We start from the raw sequence: 22,775 nt of genomic DNA, 5'->3' as shown, positions 1-22,775 counted from the left end.
TTACAGTAGCGTGGATCAAAGGTTAACGTTCCCCGTGATGGAGAATGGGCTCCTGTTTGCCTTATGAACACGGAAGCAGAATTTGCTTGCTGTAATCTGCTTGAATGGAGTCTGCAAAGTTAACTATTAATGCAGCGGGGGTAAAACGCGTCTCCTCAATCCAAAAGTGTTTTGCGTTGCGTTCTGGGCGCGCCTGCAGGGTGCCCCGGCCGCCGCACCGGGGAGACGCGAACACGGAGAACAGTTACCGCGCCTCATTCACGGGACTCGGAACTTTCTAACACATTACCTGTTTGGGTCAGACTCCCAGCGGCCAAGCTTCGGCCCTGCAGGATGATTATAATGTGCGTGTATTCAGCTCCAGGTTCTGATTCCGTGTCGAGTTGCTTTCCAGAAACACTTTGACCTCGATCAGAATATCCTCCCACACAGAGAGAAAAATAAACTAAAGGTTTACATATGTACATACACATAACGAAACTGTGGTGAAAAAGGTGGAACACACAACAGGGTTTTGCTCACATTTACATTTCAAATGCCATACTAGTTTTTGAGTTATGCGCGTGGACAGACAAACAGACAAACAGACAAACATACCCAATTGCAACGCCCTCGCCTCCCCTTCGGCGAGGGTAACAACACAAGACAACTGAATGATTGATTATCTCACCTCTGAGATATGCAAACGTACTTTACTGTTCATGTTGAAGTTCCTGTACACGGTCCGGGCTCCGTACAGAAAGGCTTCTCCATCGTTGGTGATGCAGCCGTCCACCAGGCTGTGGGCGTCCCCAGCGGCGGTCACCCAGGGGACGCCCAGGCAGTCCAGCATGTCTGCCCACTGCAGGAAAGCAGGGACGAGGACGACGAGGACAACGAGGACAAGACTTTTAGAATCAGACAGAAACCCATGAGGCCGGGCAGAAGGGACAGACAGAACACGGACCTCCCTCAGGACCGCCTTGAGGCGCCCCCTGCTGGTGCTCGTTGGAGCGGGGCCCTTCATGCACACCCCGTATCTGGCGGTTGTCCTCTTCTTCATGGTTTCTGCCTTCAGTCTCGGCGCGTCTCCTTCAATCATGAACACGAGCTTTACTCCCATCAGCGTCAAGGACGACACCCTGAAAAACAAGTTCCTGCACAGGACGCAGCATCATCAGAAGCGACGCCCGCGTCCCGAGCAGCGGCTTCGTGCGTGACGTCACCTCAGGTGGGGCTTGGTGACCCTCCCCATCATGGCCTGGACGTGCTGGGCCTCGCACACCCACAGACTCAGGTCCACCGCCAGCATCTGTCCGCGCGCATAACTCAAAAACTAGTAACCCAATCGACTTGAAAATGTTACACAAGCAAGGTTCTGTCTGTGGCTCGGTCCTCCCCGAGAATGGCGTTGATCCGGATCTGAATCCAGATTCTAGAATTATTTTTTTACATCTTACATCTGGAATTGTGCCTCTGCTGTAAACTGCCACTTTAAGAGGGAGGGACACCAATGGCATGATGGGAAAAAGAGTCCAGAAGGAGTCTTGTAGTACGTTCCGGAGCAGCAAACTAGAGCAGATTTGGCTCCTCTGATCCGGAAGCCCTGTTTACTGTCTCACAAGATCCAATAGTCTTTTGGAGGCGGGGTCTGCAATCTCTGATTGTCTTTCTAGTTCCCGCTGCGAGCTTTCAAACTGCGGCGCCGTTCGGCTGCGTACCCGTTAGCTTGAGCTTTCCGTACTTCACTGCCTTCGAGGTATTCAGTAGTAGCAGCATCGAACAGAAAACAACGTATATGTTCATAATAAATGTATTAAACCATTAAAATATTATTGTTCTAAATGTAAGACAGATAGCTACCTCTAATACTTATCAAATAAACAAGGTGGGAAGAAAGGAGACGATCGTACGAAGTCGCTCGGTGCCGGACATTTTCAATTTTCATTACGTCACATTAAGGCCAGCCAGTACATAAAGTTTTATTTCAAAACGAATAACAGTATACAAAGCGCGTATAACGACTACATAAAAATTGTCAGGGGGTAATATGCAACAACATTTCATACATTCTATTACTTTGTAAGTGATACAGATATTTAAAGTTTCTGAAGCCTATTTGATCCGCTAGCCAGGACATGTTGCTATGGATACAAGGCTGCTGTCGTCAGACAGGCGACGCTTATGAGTAAATATCAAATAAAAAAGAAAATATTGTTTTACAATATAATATTGTTGATTGTTGTTGATTATATTTATAGATGGAGAGAAATAGATTACACCGGGGTCTCCATGGCAGGGAGCTGCGGTTGCCACTTCCACCACTTCCACCAACACCACCAGGGAGCCGGAGTTGCTGCTGGAATTGACTCCGGCTTGGTCCCCTGGAGAAGGAGGAGAAAAAACATGTTCACTCATAAAATTCTGGGGGGGGGGGGGGGAGCACCGGAGCTGCAATAACATTAAAAACACAAGACAACTGAATGATCGATTATCTCACCTCTGAGATGGGAGCCGGGGTGTCGGAGGGCTCAGCCGGGGTGTCGGAGGGCTCAGCCGGGGTGTCAGAGGGCTCAGCCGGGGTGTCAGAGGGCTCAGCCGGGGTGTCACTGGGCTCAGCCGGGGTGTCACAGGGCTCAGCCGGGGTGTCGGAGGGCTCAGCCGGGGTCTCCACGGTTGGGAGCTTGTGTCGCCGCCGCCGCAGTGGGGGAACAGGAGGCTTGGTCCCCTGGAGAAGGAGGAGAAAAAACATGTTCAGCCGGGGTGTCAGTGGGCTCATGTTCTTCATGTTCTTCATGTTCTTCATGTGAACATGCTGTATGAGTGTAAGAACGAGGATGACTATCTAAACAAACTTGCTTTAATTCATTCTTTTGTGCAGGTTAATCCCTGTACTTGTATTTATTTGGTTGGTGACTGGAACGCTGACTTGTCAGATACACTTCTGTGAGGATAGTGAGCTCATCATCTCCAGCCCAGTTTCACTTATATTAGTGAAGCCTGGCACACACCATCCTGGCTTGATCACTGTGTGACCACGGCTGATGCTCATGACAACATCCGCTCAATGGAGGTTAAGTATGACGCATCCCTGAGTACCACATTCCTTATGTTTTTTATTTTATGTTGAGGCTGATAGTCTGCCTGAGTTGATCAGAGAGAACAATGACAGAGCTGGACATAAGGTAGACTGGTCAAAACTCTCTGATGATGATGTTTTGTGTTACTGTGGGAGAACTGATGCACTGCTGAAAGATGTACTGGATTTTTAAACTGTTTTATTTTTTATTTTTTTGCACAGTTTATAGGGTTTAAATCTTTCAGTTGCCTCATATTTAAGAATTACATCTTATAAAAGCTGCCTTTCTTTTTCTCTTTTGTGACATTAATCTCGGCAACATTCATTGATATATTTTCATATTATTTTTTTTTTTAATTCTAATACATTTTATTTATACAAAACATTGTGTTGAGATAATTTGTGATTGAAATCATGCAATTCAAATGTAGAAATAGCCCAACGACAATTACTCCAATTAGTAAGAAACAATTACGATTTAATTTAAAGTATAGAGTTAAAAAGCTGATAGTAATAATTAATACAGTAATAAATTATCTACGCTGAGAGTGAAATGTTGACACGGTCGACTGTAACATCCATCCTCTATCTGTGGCTTCGGGTTTACCCGTCCCAGGCTTATTGCTGGACCAGGATTGGCTCCCAGATGATTTGTGATGTCACAAATCATGCTTCTTTAAATCATTGCACACAGAGCAGATGAATGTGAAATGTGAAATGGATGAGCCTTGGCTCATCCATCATCTTCCACAGTGGAGCCCGAAGGCTCACACAGAAGCCGGCTATAAAGCCCTGACTCTCCTGCTGGGCTGTTTTCTCCTGGGCATCATTCTGTAGTGGGTTCGTGTTAAAATACTCACCGGAGATTAATGAAAAAGCGACCATCCCCACTCAGGAAATGGGACGCACCGAGTTTGTAACAGTCCATCCTCCAGAGTCTTTCAGTTAACTTCATGAATGAATTTGTTTCTTATTCAACGTTACAAAGCTCATAAATGCGTCATCCGTCCGGCAGGTAAACGTGCCCTGAACACAAACATGCGTCTTTTCTCTGAGGCCTGTTTGATTTCGGCTCTGGACTGATCAGTAATGTGTCAAAACTGGAAACCAGCGCCTGGAATCAGAGATAAATCTGTGGCCGGTGCTTTGAAAAGCAGACTTTGTATTTCTGTGTTCGGTGCTGCAGGGATCTGTGTGTTTGTTCACAAAGCCAGGTCGGGCAGATTGGCTCTACCGGCTCCGCAGCAAGCACTTACACTCCACGACACACGCTGGACGCTGCTGCGCTTCGTGATGGCTGGCGGCTCATCCTGCCAGATTATTTTATGCTGAATGATCTGGTGAGCGTGCTTCTCTCTCTGGATCTGTCCATTGCTGATGATGCAGTGGCTCGGCTGACTGTGATTACATCGACTGATCGATGAAACAAACAGCAGAGACACTTTTAGACTAGGATCAAGGTCCTGATGCGGAGCGTGATGGGCGAGTAAAAGGATTAGAAATAGCCGGTTGCTCCGCAGCAGGTTGAAATGCACGTGCAGAAATCTTTACAGATTTTCATGCTGCAGCCCATATGGAGGAAAATGAAAAGGCTGCATGAAGAATGTTGTTCTGCTGCAGTCCGTGGTCGTCCCTTTGAGCCTTTTGGGGCTCTTAAACATCATGAAAGATGATTCATCACAAGGGGCGCTGCCCTTTAAGCTCCCACGTCCTTTCATGGACAATTGGAATCATTTTAGATTTGAGATACAGTAGTACCTCAGCTTACGAATTTAATCCGTTCTGGGAGTAGCTTCGTAACGTGAAAACTTCTTAAGTAGAGACGCATTTTGAATGTAAATGCACTAATCCGTTCCAAGCCCCGCAAAAGTATGATATTTTTTTAATAAATCATAAAAGCGCATCAGAACATGAAACAAATACATGTTAAAATTAGATTACCGCACAATAAACATAAAACGAGAGGCACATCATGTAAAAAAACCAAAGAATAAAGGAAATAATAAAAATATTAATTTACCTTTTAGCTGTTACTTTTTGTCCTCTTTGTTTACTGGTCCTTTGCGGTGTTTTCTGCCTCGCGTTTCTTGAAAAACTGATCCAATAACGTCTGCTTTTGCCGGCTTTTGACAATCCGTCGGAAATGTGCGAGGCAGACGTCATCATAATGAGCAATAGCCCGACTTGTCAACACTTTTTCCGGGTGACACGAGGGGTGTTAAGTCTTTAACCTCTACGGATGGTCGGAAGGAGGAGACGGATTCAGGAACAAAACCTTTCTTTAATCAGGCGTAGCCGGTCACAGAGCTACATGCTACATTTAGCGCACACCACAAACTAACGTGCCTACGTCATCACGTAACTACGGCATCAGGCATGGACCAAATACATTACAAGGGGGACACGAATAGCATGCTGGGATACACGCATACGCAACGGGTTGCCAGGCAGATTTTAGGCGATAGCCAATGGCAGAGCAGCTACGAGCAGCTATTTTTGACTTCGTATCCTGAAGTGAAAATCGTAACGAGAGGCAATATTTTCCCATTCAGATACTTCGTAACCTGAAACTTTCGGATGTAGGGACATTCGTAAGTAGAAGTACCACTGTATTCAGATCAGGAAGACACAACCTTTTTCTTCATTCACCAAACTGCTTGCATTTTAACTTACAAAGGATTTTGCTTCAGTGATCGTCAGGGAGGAGCGTCTTATTCCCTTCAGGCTAGCTGCATGAGAGGCTCGTATCGCTCTCCTTGGAGCAGGAAGAGGAGAGCGAGAGACCAAACTGACCAAACACAGGGGTGTCAAACTCGTTTTCTCCGAGCGCCACATCAGCATTATGGCTGCCCTCAAAGGGCCAGTTGTAACTAACACAGTGTAAATGTAACTAAATGTAATATAATTTAAATGTAACTACTGCTTAACATGTTTCTAAATAACTGTATTTATTATGTATTACTTATTACTACTACATACTTAATTAAGTTACAAACTTTACATATACATTTGCATAGTTGTAAAACTACCGTATATGGATTCCTTACTGCTGTAATAATCTCTGCTGAGGCGAGGCTGATGTCATCGCCGCCGTCTGTCTGTCTGTCTGTTAGCAACATAACTCAAAGGTTTCTGGACGGATCTTGATGGATATTTCAGGAAATGTTGGGAACGTTACCAGGAACAGATGATTCAATTCTGGTGACGATCCAGAAGAGATCCTGGATTCTGGATTCGTTAGCGTTACAGATAATGGATCTTAAAAAATTGGTTCCTCAGTATCTCGGTTGATTATTGACCAATGTTTAGATAGAATCCAGAATGGAGTCAGTAATAAATATATATATATGTATTAACATTAAAACCCCATTTACAGATTAAAAATCAGTTAAAAATCAACTCTGGTTCACTTTCATGTTTGGTGCATAGAGATACCAAGAGCTGCTTGGTGGAGGTCTGCACTCGGAGTGTTTTTCTAGTTATAACATTAATCCTTTTAACTAATCAGGTTGAGAAAACCACATTACTAAAAATATCATCCAACACAAGTTATGACATCAACTTAGTTCAAAACTCTTTTTTCATAGTTAAAAGGGTTAAAACAGCAGAACAACTGCTGAAGTGTGACAGATGGAACATTTTACAAAAACAAATGTCTGCACACAACTCTCGCGGGTCCCAGAAAATGACATGGCAAGCCACATTTGGCCCCGGGCCTTGAGTTTGACAGACAATGAAAGAAACCCTTGATCCACAACCCAGTGTAACCAACACAGCAGCCCGGCAACAAGTCCCGGCGTTCACGCCAGGTTTACGGCGACAGATTCCCATTCCTGTCTTCAAGTTGTTTGTGCAATGTCCAACCAGGAACAGTGGGATACAATACATGCTGCACGTCAATGGGGGGGGGGGGGTAAGATTTGACACCCCTCCGCTTCTCGGAAGATCAACTCCCAGTCTAAAATGCAGGGCTCTTCTTGTTGCTACGATTGAGGCGTAAATAAACTGGAAACAGGATGAAGCACGACTTTGGAAACTCCTCTGCTCCTCTTTGATGTAGCGTTGTGTGCGTTTTGCCCTGAAGGTGGTGCCAGAGGGAAGGTCATGTTCAACAAGCAAGACGGCATATTTAAGCCGTGACCCTCGCCCTCAGCTCATGTCAGAGTTGGTTCCGGTGTCAGTTTGAAACTGAAGGGCGATGGAAGTCGGAGGAGACCGGATGCCCTCAGAGCAGTCACCCAGCAGTCAACGGGCGAGAGGCGGGGTACACCCCGGACAAGCCGCCAGCTCTTCTTCTTCTTCCTCCTCTTTCGGCTTGTCCCATCAGGCCACAGCAAATCAACCTTCTCTATGATTGCATGCTTAATTAAAGTTCTTGCTCTTGTGGGTCAGGTTGGGTTCTGTCTTTCCCTGCAGGTCTTTCCCTGCTCCTCCTGTAAAGTGACTTGAGATAACAACAGGACAGTCAACATTCAGCATGGACCTTCAGGAGTAGCTGAATTAACAGATTTAGCACATTAGAAGATCTTAAATGTCCCAGTTAACTAAAAACACATCTGAAAGATGAAAGACAACTCGCCCTCCAGAACACGACTTCTGAGAAGGTTTATCTCCTGCTGTTTTTGAAGAGAAACACTGTCTACAAATATGTGTGTGTGTTTTAGAGGTACGGAACGCTGCACCGTGAGGAAGACCATGAAAGCCACCTTCCTCAGCATCTCCCTCTCTTCCCCTGCTCCAGCCCGACTCCTCTGACGTTAGCTTCCCCACCATGCAACCCCGGGTACACACACACACACACACACACACGTGCGCCTTCACCTCCATCACACACTGACCTGACCTCACTGACCTCCGGCTTTAACTCGTGCATAAACGATAGACATTCCGCACTTTGTTAATGGAGAAATGTGTTTTGTGCTGCTTTGAACGCTTCAGCACTAATGAGATTTCTGTCTGAATGCCCACCTGTTTAGAGACCATTTAATGAAACCCGATGACTCTGTTAAGCCTTTAGTCATACGCAATTAAGCCTATTAAGTATTTAAGCCTTGTTAAGCCTGTGAAATGATTAAAGTTTGCCATGGAATGTAGTAATTTCATTGTGAGTAGGTAGCCTCCTTTATTTTAGGAACTCTTCCCCTGGGGCAAAGCATCCTGATCAGCTGGGGGGGTGTCTGGCATGCGCACACACTCACACACCGCTCTCATGATATCGCAGCCGTTCCTCTTGCAGCGCTCATCTCTTTATTAACGCATCGTTTGTTCTGCCACCATGACAGAACCGATCTCAGCGGAAGGGCCTCTGTGGTTAAACGTGAATGTCATGACAACCGGGACCATCAGCTCTGAGGGGCTCTAATGGTGTCCATTAGCTCTCTTTTCTCTCTCACACACACACACACACACACAACCTTATGCTGCTCTGCTGTTGTACAGCATGCCTCTCCGTCCACTGTAATCCCTTCTGGCCCCTCCGTGTCTCTAATTATTATCATCAATCATCTTCTCAGACACAGAGCTCCCCATCAGGCTCTTCATTAACTCCCTCAGACTTACATCTCTGAATACAACTCATCTTCATCTTCTTTTTATTTGCTGTTTACACACACGCGGCTGCTTAGAGAGACGATCACACACCGATTCCAGATTATTATATGATGCAAATAGCTTTCTCATAAAAAAAAGAAGAAGATAAAATTCAAGGCAGTAACGACTTTATTAGGTAAAAAATATACAACAGAAAAGTCGCAGCCTGAACATAAAGAGGACCTGGATGTTGGATGTTGGATGTTGGATGTTGGATTATTGCGCTGGTAGAACTGCTGATGGATCAGAGGCTGAAATCATGCACCACTGTGACCAGACCAGATACACACAAGGCATTTAAAAATACGCCTCTGTGTTTATTTGCATATTTGTTTGGGACTTTATATTTTAATTCCTTTGTGTCTTTTAGTTCATTGGTCAACAACAAAAAAGAAACGGATTTAAACAATTGAATCCATTTATCAGGTGACTCAACAGGATATTGAACATTGTCCTGACCCCCCCCCCCCCCTATCAGCACTCATTACAGTAACCCTCCCCCTCGGTGATGACGTCACTCTGTGGGAGTCGGAGGCACCCAGAGTTGCTGCTGAGTCAGTGGAGGATGTTCACGCTGCTGCCCTCATTTACTCAACCGACCCACAGGGTTACCACCGGATTTGTCTTCAGGCTCGTCATTGGCTGCTCCAGAATGATGATGTCACGACTCCTCTTAGCACTGGGCTCCAGCCCCATCCAGTCTCAGGCCCTCTCTACTATTACGGCTTCCAGTGAAGCCTGGTTCTGCGGGGCAGCAGGCTGATGCACCAACGCTCAAGCCACCGCTCTGTTCAGGTTCTGTGTCCCACAGAGTTCCCCCCCCTGATAGGTTCAAGATTAACACATATAACTTATATACATATAGGAAAGAACAGACAGAGAATTAATGCGAGGGGAGCTGGACAGAGGAGATTCCGGTTACAATCTACCTAGGAAAGTTCTCTGCTCATCTCCGAGTTCCTAAGCCAGTCTCCTCGCCTTTTATTAGAATCAGAGGACCCTAGTTACATTGGTCCTGCCTCTCTGTGGGGAGGGGGAAGAGATAAGACAGCAATAGAGGCAGAACAGCTAAAACCATAGCTTGCAATAACACAGTCCTTCCTCAGCGATAGTCAGCCTAGTCAGCCTTGATGTTTACGCAAAGGGAGGGAAGGCCATTCCCCGCGCCAAAGGACGGGAGGCCGTTCTTTCACCGATTTCCAGGGAGGAATGTATAAGGTCTCATTTTTATATATTGTGTATCATATTATTGTAGCGACCCTGCCCTCACTTGTTCTATGGTTTTTTTTTGTTTTTTTGTTTTAATTTATTTTTTGTTGTTGTTGTTACTGTTGTTGTGTATATGTAATAAAAAATGTCAAAGTCTAAAAAAAAAAGGAATGTATAAGGTCAGAATGTCCGATCAGGCACTCCGGTTGCTTCTGCAATTCTCACAAAGTACATGTTTCAACACACACACATTATTATAGTTCTTCAGAATGTACTGGGAAAGAAAGATGGAATACTTGTGACTACCATATGAATATATTTGTTATCAATAATAGATAATGGCAGCGCGATAACACACATAAGACACATGTCTTAAAATGACGGGCGCCTTTTTAAATCACTTGAGTGTCTTTTTGTTGTTGTTGCAGTGAACTGGTCCTTTTAATGCAGTAAGTGCTCACCTGGTTGAAGTAAAAAAAGAAGCGCTGTTTGTAGTTGTGAAAACTAAAATGACTGTTCTCCAAGTGTCAGTGCAACAGAGCTAGGAAAACTGGCTTCAGGGTCATCACCTTTATTTGTGTGCGACTCTGAAAGCTGTAAATCCAAACAGCCTGACAGTTTTATTGATCAACACCGTTCAGTCATTTCCTCTCAACCCGACACACGGAGCCTCTGCAGGTCTGTTCTGGTTTGTGATGATTTATTTGCACCAAGACAAAAGAGTAATTGCCTCCCACCTTGGTACAGACCAACCTCGTACAGTGTCTGTCGTTTCACAATTTTAACTGCTTCTGGAACAAATGATTGAAATCATGGGACATTTGTTACTGATGGATTATTGCTACTCCCTGCAGTAGCCACATTACAGGATGCACGGATCGGCCAAAGAAGGCTCTTCATCTGAGAGCTCAGTTCGGCTCGGTCTGCTAAGTCTCCTAACTAAAACATCAAATTTCACCTTTTGCAGCTTTTCTTCATTTTAAATCATCTTTATTTGGTTTGCTGTCATCAGGAAGACATCATCTTGGGCTCTGTCCGTCTGATGTGCAGCCAAGATGGTCCATCCATTAACAGATTAACCGCTGTATCGATGATGAGAGTAATATATGGTTGCAACCTCAGCCTCAGGTATCGTACATCTTTTCTCATGAGATGGAACTGGAACGATAAATTAGAAGTCATTCCCATGTAACAGCTTTGCTACAGAAACCATTATCGCATATTATCCGATAATGGTTTCCTTATGTGCTTTTTTTTATTTATCTTTGTTGCCACTTTCTAATCTTGGTAAAGACTTTAGCTTCACTTATACAAATACCCGGCACACATTCAGTAACATGACACAGACGTGCCTTTTCTGAGAGCAGGCAGTCCTCAGCTTGTGCAGGGACATCGAGATGATTTCTGTATTCGCTGCTCCCATCAATTTCTTCTTTTACTAAATGCCCTGTACTCACCCTTAAAGAAAACATGCATTTAAAGTTATGGTGGTGGCATCGTGGCGGTGCCCACTGTCTGAACACATGCCATACAGGCCACTTGATAAAAAACAAAAGACCCTTGTGTGCATTTTCTTTGGAGTTTATTCCTCTCTGTATTCTAGCAGAAGATAGACAAGAGGAGACATAAAAACAATCTTTGGGAGTTTGTTAGGATGGAGTGTCAATAGTTAATAAAAAAGATGAATGAACATAAATTTAATTTGAGTTTAAAAGGACAAGGTTGCTGAAGATCAAATCTAAAGTCAAACTGGTAGAGCTATCACACATTGAGGCTGCCCTTCATACCGACCGTTATTAAAATGACTAATAGCGTGAATGAGGAAAACACTGCAGCGTGATGGAAGGTCGAACTTCATTCATTTATTGCTTCCACGACGCGCGCGTGCATGCGCATTTTATTGGCTACACGAAGTTGCGTCACTTCCTGACAGCCCCCCCCCCCCCCCCCCCCCCTCTGTTCACGTCGGGAAGCGGAGACGCCGAGCAGGAGGTCACCTCGGCGCTGACACCGCGGGCGGACCCCCCCAAACCAGCGGCGGGAGCGTGCGGGCCACTGCGGGGCTGTGTCCGTGTGACGCGGCTGGATATTCACGCTCGCAAAGCGACTTTGGAGGGGGGCTCACTAAAGTCACCGCGACGCTGGCGGGAGCGCAGGAACAAGTTTAAATATTATTTCTTTCTTTTTTCGTCTGGGAATGTAATTCATTTCCAAATTGGACCAAGTCGTTTGAAGTTGGTGTTTCATGTGGAGGAGCTCGCGCTGAGGCGGACACCGGAGCCGCGGGGCTCGGCGGCGGCTCGGCGGCGGCTCGGCGGACACCTGGCCGAGCAGGTGGCACCGCGGCTGGGATCCTCTCTGGCGGAGCGGGCCGAGTTTCATGCGAGGCTGTTGCCTGTCCGGTCTTGACGCGCCGTCACGCACGCGTGTGGTTTTGCAGAATCCAATTACTTACTTGTTTTTTTTTTTACATTATGGTAAGTGCTAAATAATTTGCACAAGTGAGGCTTAATTGCATTTTACGAGACTCCGAACAGCCTCGTAAAGTGGAGAATCAGTCAAAGCCAGGCAGCATGGATCCCGCCGGAGGGGGCGTCCTCCCTCCCGCGGGCCTGATGCCATGTGCCGGTGTAATCCCGCGCCGCCGGCCCGCGTAACCCGCCCCGCCGCCAGCATGAGCAACGCCGACCTGGAGCGCATGTCGCTCGGCTCCTCGGCCAGCTCGGTGGCGTCCAGCGCGCGCACGCTGTCGGCCAACGTGAGGAGGCTGCACAGCGCCCTCACCCTGCTGCTCGACGACTCGGAGAGGCAGCAGTTCATCCACTGCTTGAACGTTTACCACTCCAGACGCAACGTGTTCGACCTGGTGCAGACCCTCCACGTCATCCTCAACGCGCCCAGCAAGCGGCAGCTGCTGCCGCTGCTGCGTCTGGTCATCCCCCGCTCGGACCAGCTCCTCTTCGAGCAGTACACGTCGGAGGGCCTCTACTTAACATCGGCTTTAGTTGCAAGCAATGGCAACTCCGCCAGCCCGACTCCGTCCGGGCACCTGCCGCCCAACACCCCGTCAGAGCTGCGGGTGGCGTCGAGCGGCTCGCCGGACAGCTTCAGCACCAGCAGCGACGGGACAGCTCCCCTGGTGCCGCTGCTCGGGAAGGACTTCGTCCACGAGCCGCCGGGGGAGCAGCGCCAGGTCACCATGAAGCGCCACAGGAGCAACGAGGGGCTGGGCTTCAGCATCCGCGGAGGGTCGGAGCACGGGGTCGGCATCTACGTGTCCCTGGTGGAGCCGGGGAGCCTGGCGGGGAGGCAGGGGCTGCGCGTCGGCGACCAGATCATGAGAGTCAACGACAAAGTCTTCGACAAAGTGTCTCATGCCGACGCGGTGAAGGTAAATGTAACGTAACGTAACGCAATGTAACGTTTACCACGCGCACGTCTGCTCTCACAGAATGCACGTTCGCGTTTTTAGGCAGATGGAGCTGCTTGTTCCGCTCTGGTCCTCCAAACGCACAGATCAGCTCCTGCCTGAAATATGAGTCCGGTCCGGTCCGGTGTCCAGAACTGACCTCCTGATTCTAGTGAAGCCTCATTTGGGGGGGGGGGATTCATTTCGATGGCTGAAGCAGCTTCACCTTTTTGGATGTCGTTAGTATTTTGCAACAGGAGTGAAATGTGAACCGATTACTATTTGTTGGAAACGTGCACGTGTGTAACCAGACGCCACCGAAGCAGCTGGTAACCGTAGAGGGAGTGTGTGTGTGTGTGTGTGCGTGCGTGCCCTGCCTGAGAGGCTCTCCTTTAGCCTCCATTGTTCATAAGCCTATGAATGAGGCGTGCTTCTTGCTTTAGAGTGTTTCCTGCTGTTGTATTTAATGACGCAGAGATTCACGTGATTTGAACATGCTTTAGCTGAAAGGTCACAGTCGGTGGTTCTGATTTTCATCTGACTGTTTATCTCAAGGTTTGAGGCCCTTTAATCTGCTGTGAGCTCACCGGGTTCTGCTGGCTGTCGTTTTAACCTCCCTATCGCTGCACCCCATCCTCATGCTGCCCTCCCGTACTTTTGAAAACGCTTTTAAACTTAGTAAGGCTTCCACTCTGGCAGCTAAAGGACTATAAAAGTGCCTTGCTTTGATTCCTATCCGCTCGGGCAGCTTTGGCTTGCATCTCCTTCGATAGGGGAGTCGGAGAAAGGCGACGATAAGCCGCTTTTTAGAGTACTGATTGCGTGTCTGTTTGACAGGTCAGCAGTGTTCCCTGCCCCAGTCGGGGATTATGGCTCAAATTAAGTCCTTTCTAACCTTCACTTATCTAGAATTCATGCTTTATCTGCTCTCCTCTAATATACTTTTTTTTTTAGTTCACTTTATGTAGCTCTCAGCCACAAGCCCTAACCGCCTCAAATCCAGAGAACTCCACCGCCAGGCTGTCACCAGCACCAGGATATCGTGCTTCTGTTCATTGCTTGCATGCTTTTTCAATAATATTTTAGATTATATGAGGCATTCTATTTACCTGCCATCCTTCAGGCGTTCAGCGCTTTATCTGAGGCCGACTTGTAACTTCCGTGTTTGTGCGTGGATCTCTGCTGACTAATGAGGCTGCCGATGAGACCGTTGGCCCAGTTTCTTTTCTTGGAGTTCCTCTAAATCCGCTTTTGAACTTAATTCTTCCAGAAGTCTGCAGCGGAGTGTCTCTGCGCCTCATATCGAGCGTGAGCCCAAACCCTCAGACTGAATCCTCATGGCAGCGTTAGCCACCCTCGCTTCTCCAGTCAATGTTCCCCACATTTAACTCAGTCTTTTGTCTGTGGAGTGGAGGCTGCTATAAATGAACAGTTAGAGGGTGCTCGACTCCATTTAGTCTTGGTCCTTCTCGGTTTATTCTAAATGTTATTACGGACTGTAATCGTTTTAAGTTTTTAACCCCCCCCCCCAGATACCGTATGAACCCGCACATTGTGTTTAATATTCTGGTGTGGAAGCTGTTAGAAATGTGCGATTCGCCCAGCTGGGCGATATATCGAATATACTTGATGTACGAGATGATCATATTGCGAGTATCGCATACAAATTGTTAACCTCAATGTTTTAACGCATCGGTACGTAATCCTCTTTGGAGTGTCGCTTATATATTCTTTTAGAGCTGGTGAGTAAAGCTTCACTGAACTTGACTTGATTGTGATCCCCCCCCATCCCACCTCCTTTTTGCTTGTCCAATCCAAACAAATTTCCAATCCAACAGAAGGGTCTGCTTCAACCATTATAGTCGTCTCATTTTATGCTTCAAAGTGTTGAATTTAACATTTATATATTGATTTGGAGGAGAAATCTGAATATTGCAATATTCATGCATCGGGAAAAAACCTAAAAATATCTAAATATTGGTCTTGGCCATACCCTCCTGAGACCCAGCCAGTTAGCATGTCCTCTGTGGTGGACATTTGTCCATTACAGAGGACATGCTCACTGGCGGGCTGGGTCCCAGGAGGGTTTGGTGCCGCTCGACACCCATTAGTGCGTCTTCACTCTATCGCTTCCCTATCCATCTCCTCTTTGACTCTCCTCCGACCTGCCATTCTCTCTCTCTCTCTCTCTCTCTCTCTCTCTCTCAACCCAGCCGGTCAGACAGATGGCCGTCCACCATGAGTCTTAGGTTCTGTCCAAGGTTTCTGCCCATTAAAGGGAAGTTTTTCCTTGCCTCCGTTGCCAAAGTTCTTGCTCTTGTGGGTCAAGTTGGGTTCTGTCTTTCCCTGCTAATCCTGTAAAGTGCCTTGAGATGACTTCCTGTTGTGATCTAGTTCTATATAAATAAAACTGAACTGAATTGAATTCAGAGTGGGCATCACACACCACAGATTTGCTGTGACAGAATGTCTGTGAAATGTAAAGATTCAGATTCCACATGAAACAACCTCTTCATTGCAAGCAATCTGTTCAATGGTCAGCTTGAGCTCTATTGATTGATCATTAATTGAATCAATAATTGCATCATGAATAAATATGATATATATGCGTCTGTAACAGTAAAATTCAGTCATTTTTACAGCAGCTCTGTTTCAGCTCCAGCGCCTGACGGATGAAACGTCAGCTGTCTGGATGCTCTTCAGGACTCCAGTTGTGACGCGTGTCATATCTGACCTGCCTGCTTGCCTCCAGCTGAGCTCTGCTGCCACAGAGACAGGTCCGCTACCGACATTTATTAAGGTCCGATCAGATGTGTGAACATCACTGAAGCCGGTCCTGAACCCAGGGGAGGTCGACACCGACACCCTGCTGTTCAGACAGCATCTGCTGCTCTTTATCTCTGTTGTGTTCTACTTCACATGTTGATGACTGGTCAGAAGAGTGTCTTCGTGAGATATTTGGAGATTGATCAGCTTTTCGAGAAGCCGTGCAGCTCAGTCTTTGTCTTGCTCATTTGCTCATCCAGTATGTCCTGCAAATAAATAACAAATAGTCGATTTCACGCAAAGTACAAGTTTTGCTCCAAATGAGTCTCTGCATCTTATTTTGTTTCCAGTGATTCTTCTGCTTCCTGCCTGCGCTGGAGCTCCATTTAGACTTCGCCTGTTCCACTTTAGCAAACCTGCGCTGCCTGATGGGTTCAGGGTTGGTCTCTGAAAGCTCTAGATTGCCGTTTAGCCCAGGGGGCTACATCAAGGACCTGCAGCTGGATTTCTTTTCGCTACCGACTCGCTCCTCCATCTAAATGCCTGCTTTGGCCCCAGTTCCCAGACTCGCTGCCAAGGTTAGCTACGCAGTCAGCATTTTGGCTTTGCTTTATCATCTTCCCTGTACTGCGATTTACAGTCAGCAGAGACGCCGCATCTCTCAGGCGAGTGGTCTCGAGTCTTGGCGGGTCGCTAAGAGCTGGCCTGACTGATACTTGTTTATTTTTTTATTGCGATTGCTCAACATCAAAGAGGACGATGATGCTAACACGCTTTCTGTTTGTATTGTATCGCGCTGAATGCTGTAGAAATGCTGCTGTCGCGTGCCGTTTGGTTGTTTTGCTTTAACCGACCTGCAAATGATAAATGTAAGAGAATATAAGCGCAGACTGGCCTGAATTGACCGGGTCGACAGCCGGGCTCCCACAAGACATATTGACATGCACAGGCTTGGCTACGAGCTGGAGAAACGGGTGCTGATTGGCCGGGGGTCGCACTTCAGACTGCTAATGGGTGGTGAGTGATTAGATGGTGGCAGGCAGATATAGATCTTTCTCAGGTTGAGGGATTAATTGATTCATCGCCTGGAGCTGATTCGACACTTGTTCAACATGCTTGATTTCGTAAACAAGCGTCGTTGATAGTTTTGTGCTTTTTCCAATTCTTTTTGGTTCCTTTTGTGTTTGTTTCTTCCTTTTATCTTCTTTCATCAGAACCCAGACCCAAACTGTCCGTGAACCGGCCTGCCTCCGCTCACTCTTACTCCTGTTGTTGCTGCTTTAAGACAACAACGATATAAACTTTACATGAATAGCAGCAGAATCCACTTTGGATGGCATCAGAATTCTCTGCTCACCACGGCACATCATTTGAGCTCTAAGGCTGCCAGGCAACATCACCGCTGCTGCCTGGACTCGGTGATTCTTTTTGAAAGGGACGTTTCAGAGTTTTGTTCTGTTTTGATCCGATAGAGGAGTAGTTCCTTTTGTCAGAGTCAGGAAGCCTTGTGATCCGCTTTGGAACTCCTCCGTTCTCGAATATGTTTGCGGCTTCACAACCTTTAGGCTCCAAGCTTGCCTGAGGTTTCGAGTGTTTCTGGCAGCTCGCGGAACACGGGTATGTCAGAGGGAATGAACTTCAGTGTGTGGAAATGATTCGGGAGCATCTCCCAACGTTGTTACTGCGGCAACGGAGTCGAACTGAATCATCCGTCAAGAACAGGCTCATTACAGAGAACGCCGTGATAAGGAAATAAGCTGAAATGTGCAAACAGTGAGGATCCCATCTCAGTCAGAAAGGAGAGTGTGAGAACTGCATGTCACAGAGGGGCTGCCGTAATGAAACAATTTCATTTTGTCACTTTTACAAGGGATAACTTGTTTTCCTTGGGGAAATTTTCTGGCTCATAAATCAGATTCATTTCTTTCAAAAATATAATCAGAATCTTATATTTGGGCCAGTGAGCGAGCTTAATTAAATCCGTAAAATTGGCACGTGCTGGCTTTTCTTGTGCATGATTTATGAAAAACTCACTTTCCCCATGTTTCTACACTATTTTGGTGGTTTTTGGTCACTGCCAACCCAAAAACAGCAAAATAAACCATCAAAGGAATCCTGCGTAGTTTGTGTAGTTCTCTATTCACCTACTGAAACGCATCTGGAAGAAATCCCTCCCCCTGTGATGTCACAGAGGGCAAAGGTGCACAAGATGTTTGTGCACATGCATGCACATTCATTGCATGCACGCAACAAACTTGTTTTGTTTTCGTTTTCAGAGGCTTTTCTGACGGAGCTGTTTGAGACAGACAAGAGGGACGCTGTCCTGCAGCATCTGTTTGAGACAGACAAGAGGGACGCTGTCCTGCAGCATCTGTTTGAGACAGAAATGAGGGACGCTGTCCTGCAGCATCTGTTTGAGACAGAAATGAGGGACGCTGTCCTGCAGCATCTGTTTGAGACAGACAAGAGGGACGCTGTCCTGCAGCATCTGTTTGAGACAGAAATGAGGGACGCTGTCCTGCAGCATCTGTTTGAGACAGACATGAGGGACACTGTCCTGCAGCATCCGTTTGAGACAGACATGAGGGACACTGTCCTGCAGCATCTGTTTGAGACAGAAATGAGGGACGCTGTCCTGCAGCATCTGTTTGAGACAGACAAGAGGGACGCTGTCCTGCAGCATCTGTTTGAGACAGACATGAGGGACGCTGCCCTGCAGCATCTGTTTGAGACAGAAATGAGGGACGCTGTCCTGCAGCATCTGTTTGAGACAGAAATGAGGGATGCTGTCCTGCAGCATCTGTTTGAGACAGACAAGAGGGACGCTGTCCTGCAGCATCTGTTTGAGACAGAAATGAGGGACGTGGTCCTGCAGCATCTGTTTGAGACAGAAATGAGGGACGCTGTCCTGCAGCATCTGTTTGAGACAGAAATGAGGGACGCTGTCCTGCAGCATCTGTTTGAGACAGACAAGAGGGACGCTGTCCTGCAGCATCTGTTAGAGACAGAAATGAGGGACGCTGTCCTGCAGCATCTGTTAGAGACAGAAATGAGGGACGCTGTCCTGCAGCATCTGTTTGAGACAGAAATGAGGGACGCTGTCCTGCAGCATCTGTTTGAGACAGAAATGAGGGACGCTGTCCTGCAGCATCTGTTTGAGACAGAAATGAGGGACGCTGTCCTGCAGCATCTGTTTGAGACAGAAATGAGGGACGCTGTCCTGCAGCATCTGTTTGAGACAGAAATGAGGGACGCTGTCCTGCAGCATCTGTTTGAGACAGAACAGAGGGACGCTGTCCTGCAGCATCTGTTTGAGACAGAAATGAGGGACGCTGTCCTGCAGCATCTGTTTGAGACAGAAATGAGGGACGCTGTCCTGCAGCATCTGTTTGAGACAGAAATGAGGGACGCTGTCCTGCAGCATCTGTTTGAGACAGAAATGAGGGACGCTGTCCTGCAGGATCTGTTTGAGACAGACAAGAGGGACGCTGTCCTGCAGCATCTGTTTGAGACAGAAATGAGGGACGCTGTCCTACAGGATCTGTTTGAGACAGACAAGAGGGACGCTGTCCTACAGGATCTGTTTGAGACAGACAAGAGGGACGCTGTCCTGCAGCATCTGTTTGAGACAGAAATGAGGGACGCTGTCCTGCAGCATCTGTTTGAGACAGAACAGAGGGACGCTGTCCTGCAGCATCTGTTTGAGACAGAAATGAGGGACGCTGTCCTGCAGCATCTGTTTGAGACAGAAATGAGGGACGCTGTCCTGCAACATCTGTTTGAGACAGAAATGAGGGACGCTGTCCTGCAGGATCTGTTTGAGACAGACAAGAGGGACGCTGTCCTGCAGCATCTGTTTGAGACAGAAATGAGGGACGCTGTCCTACAGGATCTGTTTGAGACAGACAAGAGGGACGCTGTCCTACAGGATCTGTTTGAGACAGACAAGAGGGACGCTGTCCTGCAGCATCTGTTTGAGACAGAAATGAGGGACGCTGTCCTGCAGCATCTGTTTGAGACAGAAATGAGGGACGCTGTCCTGCAGCATCTGTTTGCTAGTTTGACAAAAGACTGTCACAGATATTTCACACAAGTGTCTGAACTGCTTTACAAAGAGTACAATATGTGATCTTTAAGAAGTTGTCTTTCTGCGCTGTTGACGTTCCTCCACTGCAGCAGCTGGTGGCCTCAGGCTGGCGCTCTGAGTGACTTGGCAGCGCTATCGCTGATTTAGCACTGCGGTGAACGGCATGGAATAAATGAGGTGCAATGCCTTTCGGCCTGGCCTCCGGGCTTGTGTTGATATGCAGGTGTTGGTTTGGATCCGGCTGCAACCAAAGCGTTTGGGATTGCATCTTTCTGTAAACGCGTGGCTGATTGTTGCCTAAAGGCGCCTTGAAGGTTCGACGAGTCCACAGTAAACGCCGCGCGGCTGTAATCATTATTTTTGTTTGCTCCCGAATGCTACGACTCAAACTCACCCTGGAGGTGAACATTAACCCTTCACAGTGTTTGCCTCGTGCAAAGGTTTCCTGCTGGTATCACTGAATGGGATGAAGGCGTTGCTAACACAAAGAACCTTTAAACGGTTCAAAGCAAACCATTCCCAACATCTTGGCATGCTGTGCAGAAAAACTGCATTTAATGAGTTGATAGAAAACAGTCAACTTCAGTTCTATAGGCTTATTCTGAAATGGATGCCAGTAAAATGAAACGAGCTGAAACGGGCACAACAAGAGAATGGGGAATAACTGGGAACGATACACGCACCAGCCTATCAGTATTTTGTGGTTTACGATAGCAGCGGGGAGCCTCTGACTCGTCGAGGTGCTGGCGTTAAGCGACGGCGCCTCTGACTCCATCTTAGGAGCTTTCCTTTGAAAACATTTCCCAGGTTAAAGGAGTCCTCTGTTTTTGTTCGTCTCAGCTCCCGGGGTTTTGTTGTTGTTGTCATATTCGACTTTTTAACGATGCTGGCTGTACTCGTGTGACGTTCGCCGCTGTGACGCCTCATTGACTCGAGTGTCAGTCGCTGTTATAAAGGCGATAATGTGACACACTTTTTCATGAGTTTTACTTTTGTGTGGTGTTGCTAGTGGAGCGCCACAATCTACACGTGCATAAATCTTTTAGTCCTTCGATTTCCCCGGCCATGCAGCTTTGGGAGGCCGCGGCTCAGGAGGGTGGAATAGCTACCCGCTTGGCTTAAAGCCCTGCAGGCTTCCCGTTGAACTGCGCTCTGTGTGAGAGTGATTGTGTGATAGTTATCACTCGAAGAGTGGGCAGGGCTTTGCATGGTAGCCTCTGCCACCGGTGTGTGTGTGTGTGTGTGTGTGTGTGTGTGTGTGCGTGGCGGGTGAATGCTGGCCTGTGTCAGAAATAAAGAGGCTCCGGATGTTCTGTCTAGGAACATTAGTCGTATAGATCCCAGTGACGGTACAGATGTGTGCCACGTTTTAGGGTCACGGCTGATTCCTCCCAGTCAACTGACCCCTGGATGGACGGGGCGTATTAAACGCGGTGGGTTCCTGCTCTGGCCTCTCCCGAGCACCCCGAGGCCCTAATGCTCTTTATGTGGCTGAACTTAAGGACTGCTTTATTCAGATTATCACATTAATGCAACAATTTATGAGTAAAGCATTTGTTTTGTAAAGTCCAGCAAAATTAGCTTTAATTGTTTAAAGGGCCGTTTTTAAATATGAGAACCTGAAGTGGAAAATGCTGACTGTTGGATTTGGACAACAGCAGTCGATAATAGGGAACAGATTACGTAAAGTGACTGGGTGTTGCATTAAAAAAGACCCTATTGCCCTTGAGCAACAGACACTTAGAACCTTTCTGCTCCGCTGGCTAACATTTATTTGGCCTCCAGATTGCACTGGCCAGATTCCAGTTGCCACTCTGTGGCTGCACGAGTATAAAACGACTCACGGCTGAAGTTTGGAGGGTCAAGGCTCGTCCCTCTTACATTTCTGGCAGCTTGCATTTTCGTGCCTCAAGGACATCGACCGCATGGAGTCATTCAGGCTCCTCCTGGCAGATCGAACGCTGCTGCAATATTTGACGGCGGGGGGAAACGGTTGTGGATGGAGTCAACGGTGGGCGGGGGGTCCCTCCTATAACGCCTGGCAGTGGAGCAAAGGTCATGTGTTCTTCTTCATTCCATTGATCCTCATGGTGATAAATATCAGTACTGGCTAAGCGAATTTACGCATTAGTGCAGCAGCGTATTTCTGTTCTATGCTGCTCTGGTGTTGGGGGGTCGACGTGAAGTCTGGAGTCACTCTGAGGCGGTTTTATTCTACGTTTTATACCGATGGGGCCACAAACCGGTACAAACACATTCCGTGAATCAGATCTGTGTTCGCACTAAATCAGCTTCATCACACCTTTTAATTTCAGAGATCTCTTTGTGCTCTTTATTTTAATCCCCTCTTCAGCCCACCTGTGGCCCCTCCAGTCTGTAGCCTTCCAATAGCTTCACAGTGGAAGTGGCAAATGCCTGACAGCAAAGGTGACCCCCCCCATCCATTATGCAGTCCCACAGCACTAAATCAATAGAAGTGGCGATTAATATCTGATCACTGAGTAGTCTCGTGGTCTACAGTACCACCGCTGATAACACCGCATCCTTTGCATTAAGGAAAACTAAAAGATGGACAGAAAAGGAAGATAGTGATCGACTTGTAAAAAAGAATTCATCTATTAACCTTGTTTTATAGTCTGAAGCAGAAGAAATGTGAA

General features: G+C 47.2%; 2 protein-coding genes across 2 annotated transcripts in view; one reads left to right on the top strand and one right to left on the bottom strand.

Moving 5' to 3' along the window:
* Positions 1-661: 661 nt before the first annotated feature.
* LOC137908684 (flap endonuclease GEN homolog 1-like) lies at positions 662-9,343 on the bottom strand. The gene is made up of 6 exons (XM_068753104.1): positions 9,248-9,343; positions 2,590-2,707; positions 2,260-2,363; positions 1,206-1,291; positions 947-1,136; positions 662-841 (listed from the first exon to the last, which is right to left on the bottom strand). The coding sequence occupies exons 1-6, from the start codon at positions 9,341-9,343 to the stop codon at positions 662-664; spliced, it is 774 nt and encodes a 257-aa protein (XP_068609205.1).
* Positions 9,344-12,530: 3,187 nt separating this feature from the next.
* The window catches only part of whrna (whirlin a), a 92,682-nt gene continuing 82,437 nt past the window's right edge, over positions 12,531-22,775 (top strand). The window contains exon 1 of the mRNA XM_068752980.1: positions 12,531-13,247. Within this exon, the coding sequence (XP_068609081.1) occupies positions 12,531-13,247 (717 nt within the window). The remainder of the gene's footprint in view (positions 13,248-22,775) is intronic.

The sequence above is a fragment of the Brachionichthys hirsutus genome, chromosome 19 (assembly GCF_040956055.1).
Source record: "Brachionichthys hirsutus isolate HB-005 chromosome 19, CSIRO-AGI_Bhir_v1, whole genome shotgun sequence".
Classification (NCBI taxonomy): Eukaryota; Metazoa; Chordata; class Actinopteri; order Lophiiformes; family Brachionichthyidae; genus Brachionichthys; species Brachionichthys hirsutus.
This window is presented reverse-complemented; position numbering and strand designations above follow the sequence as displayed.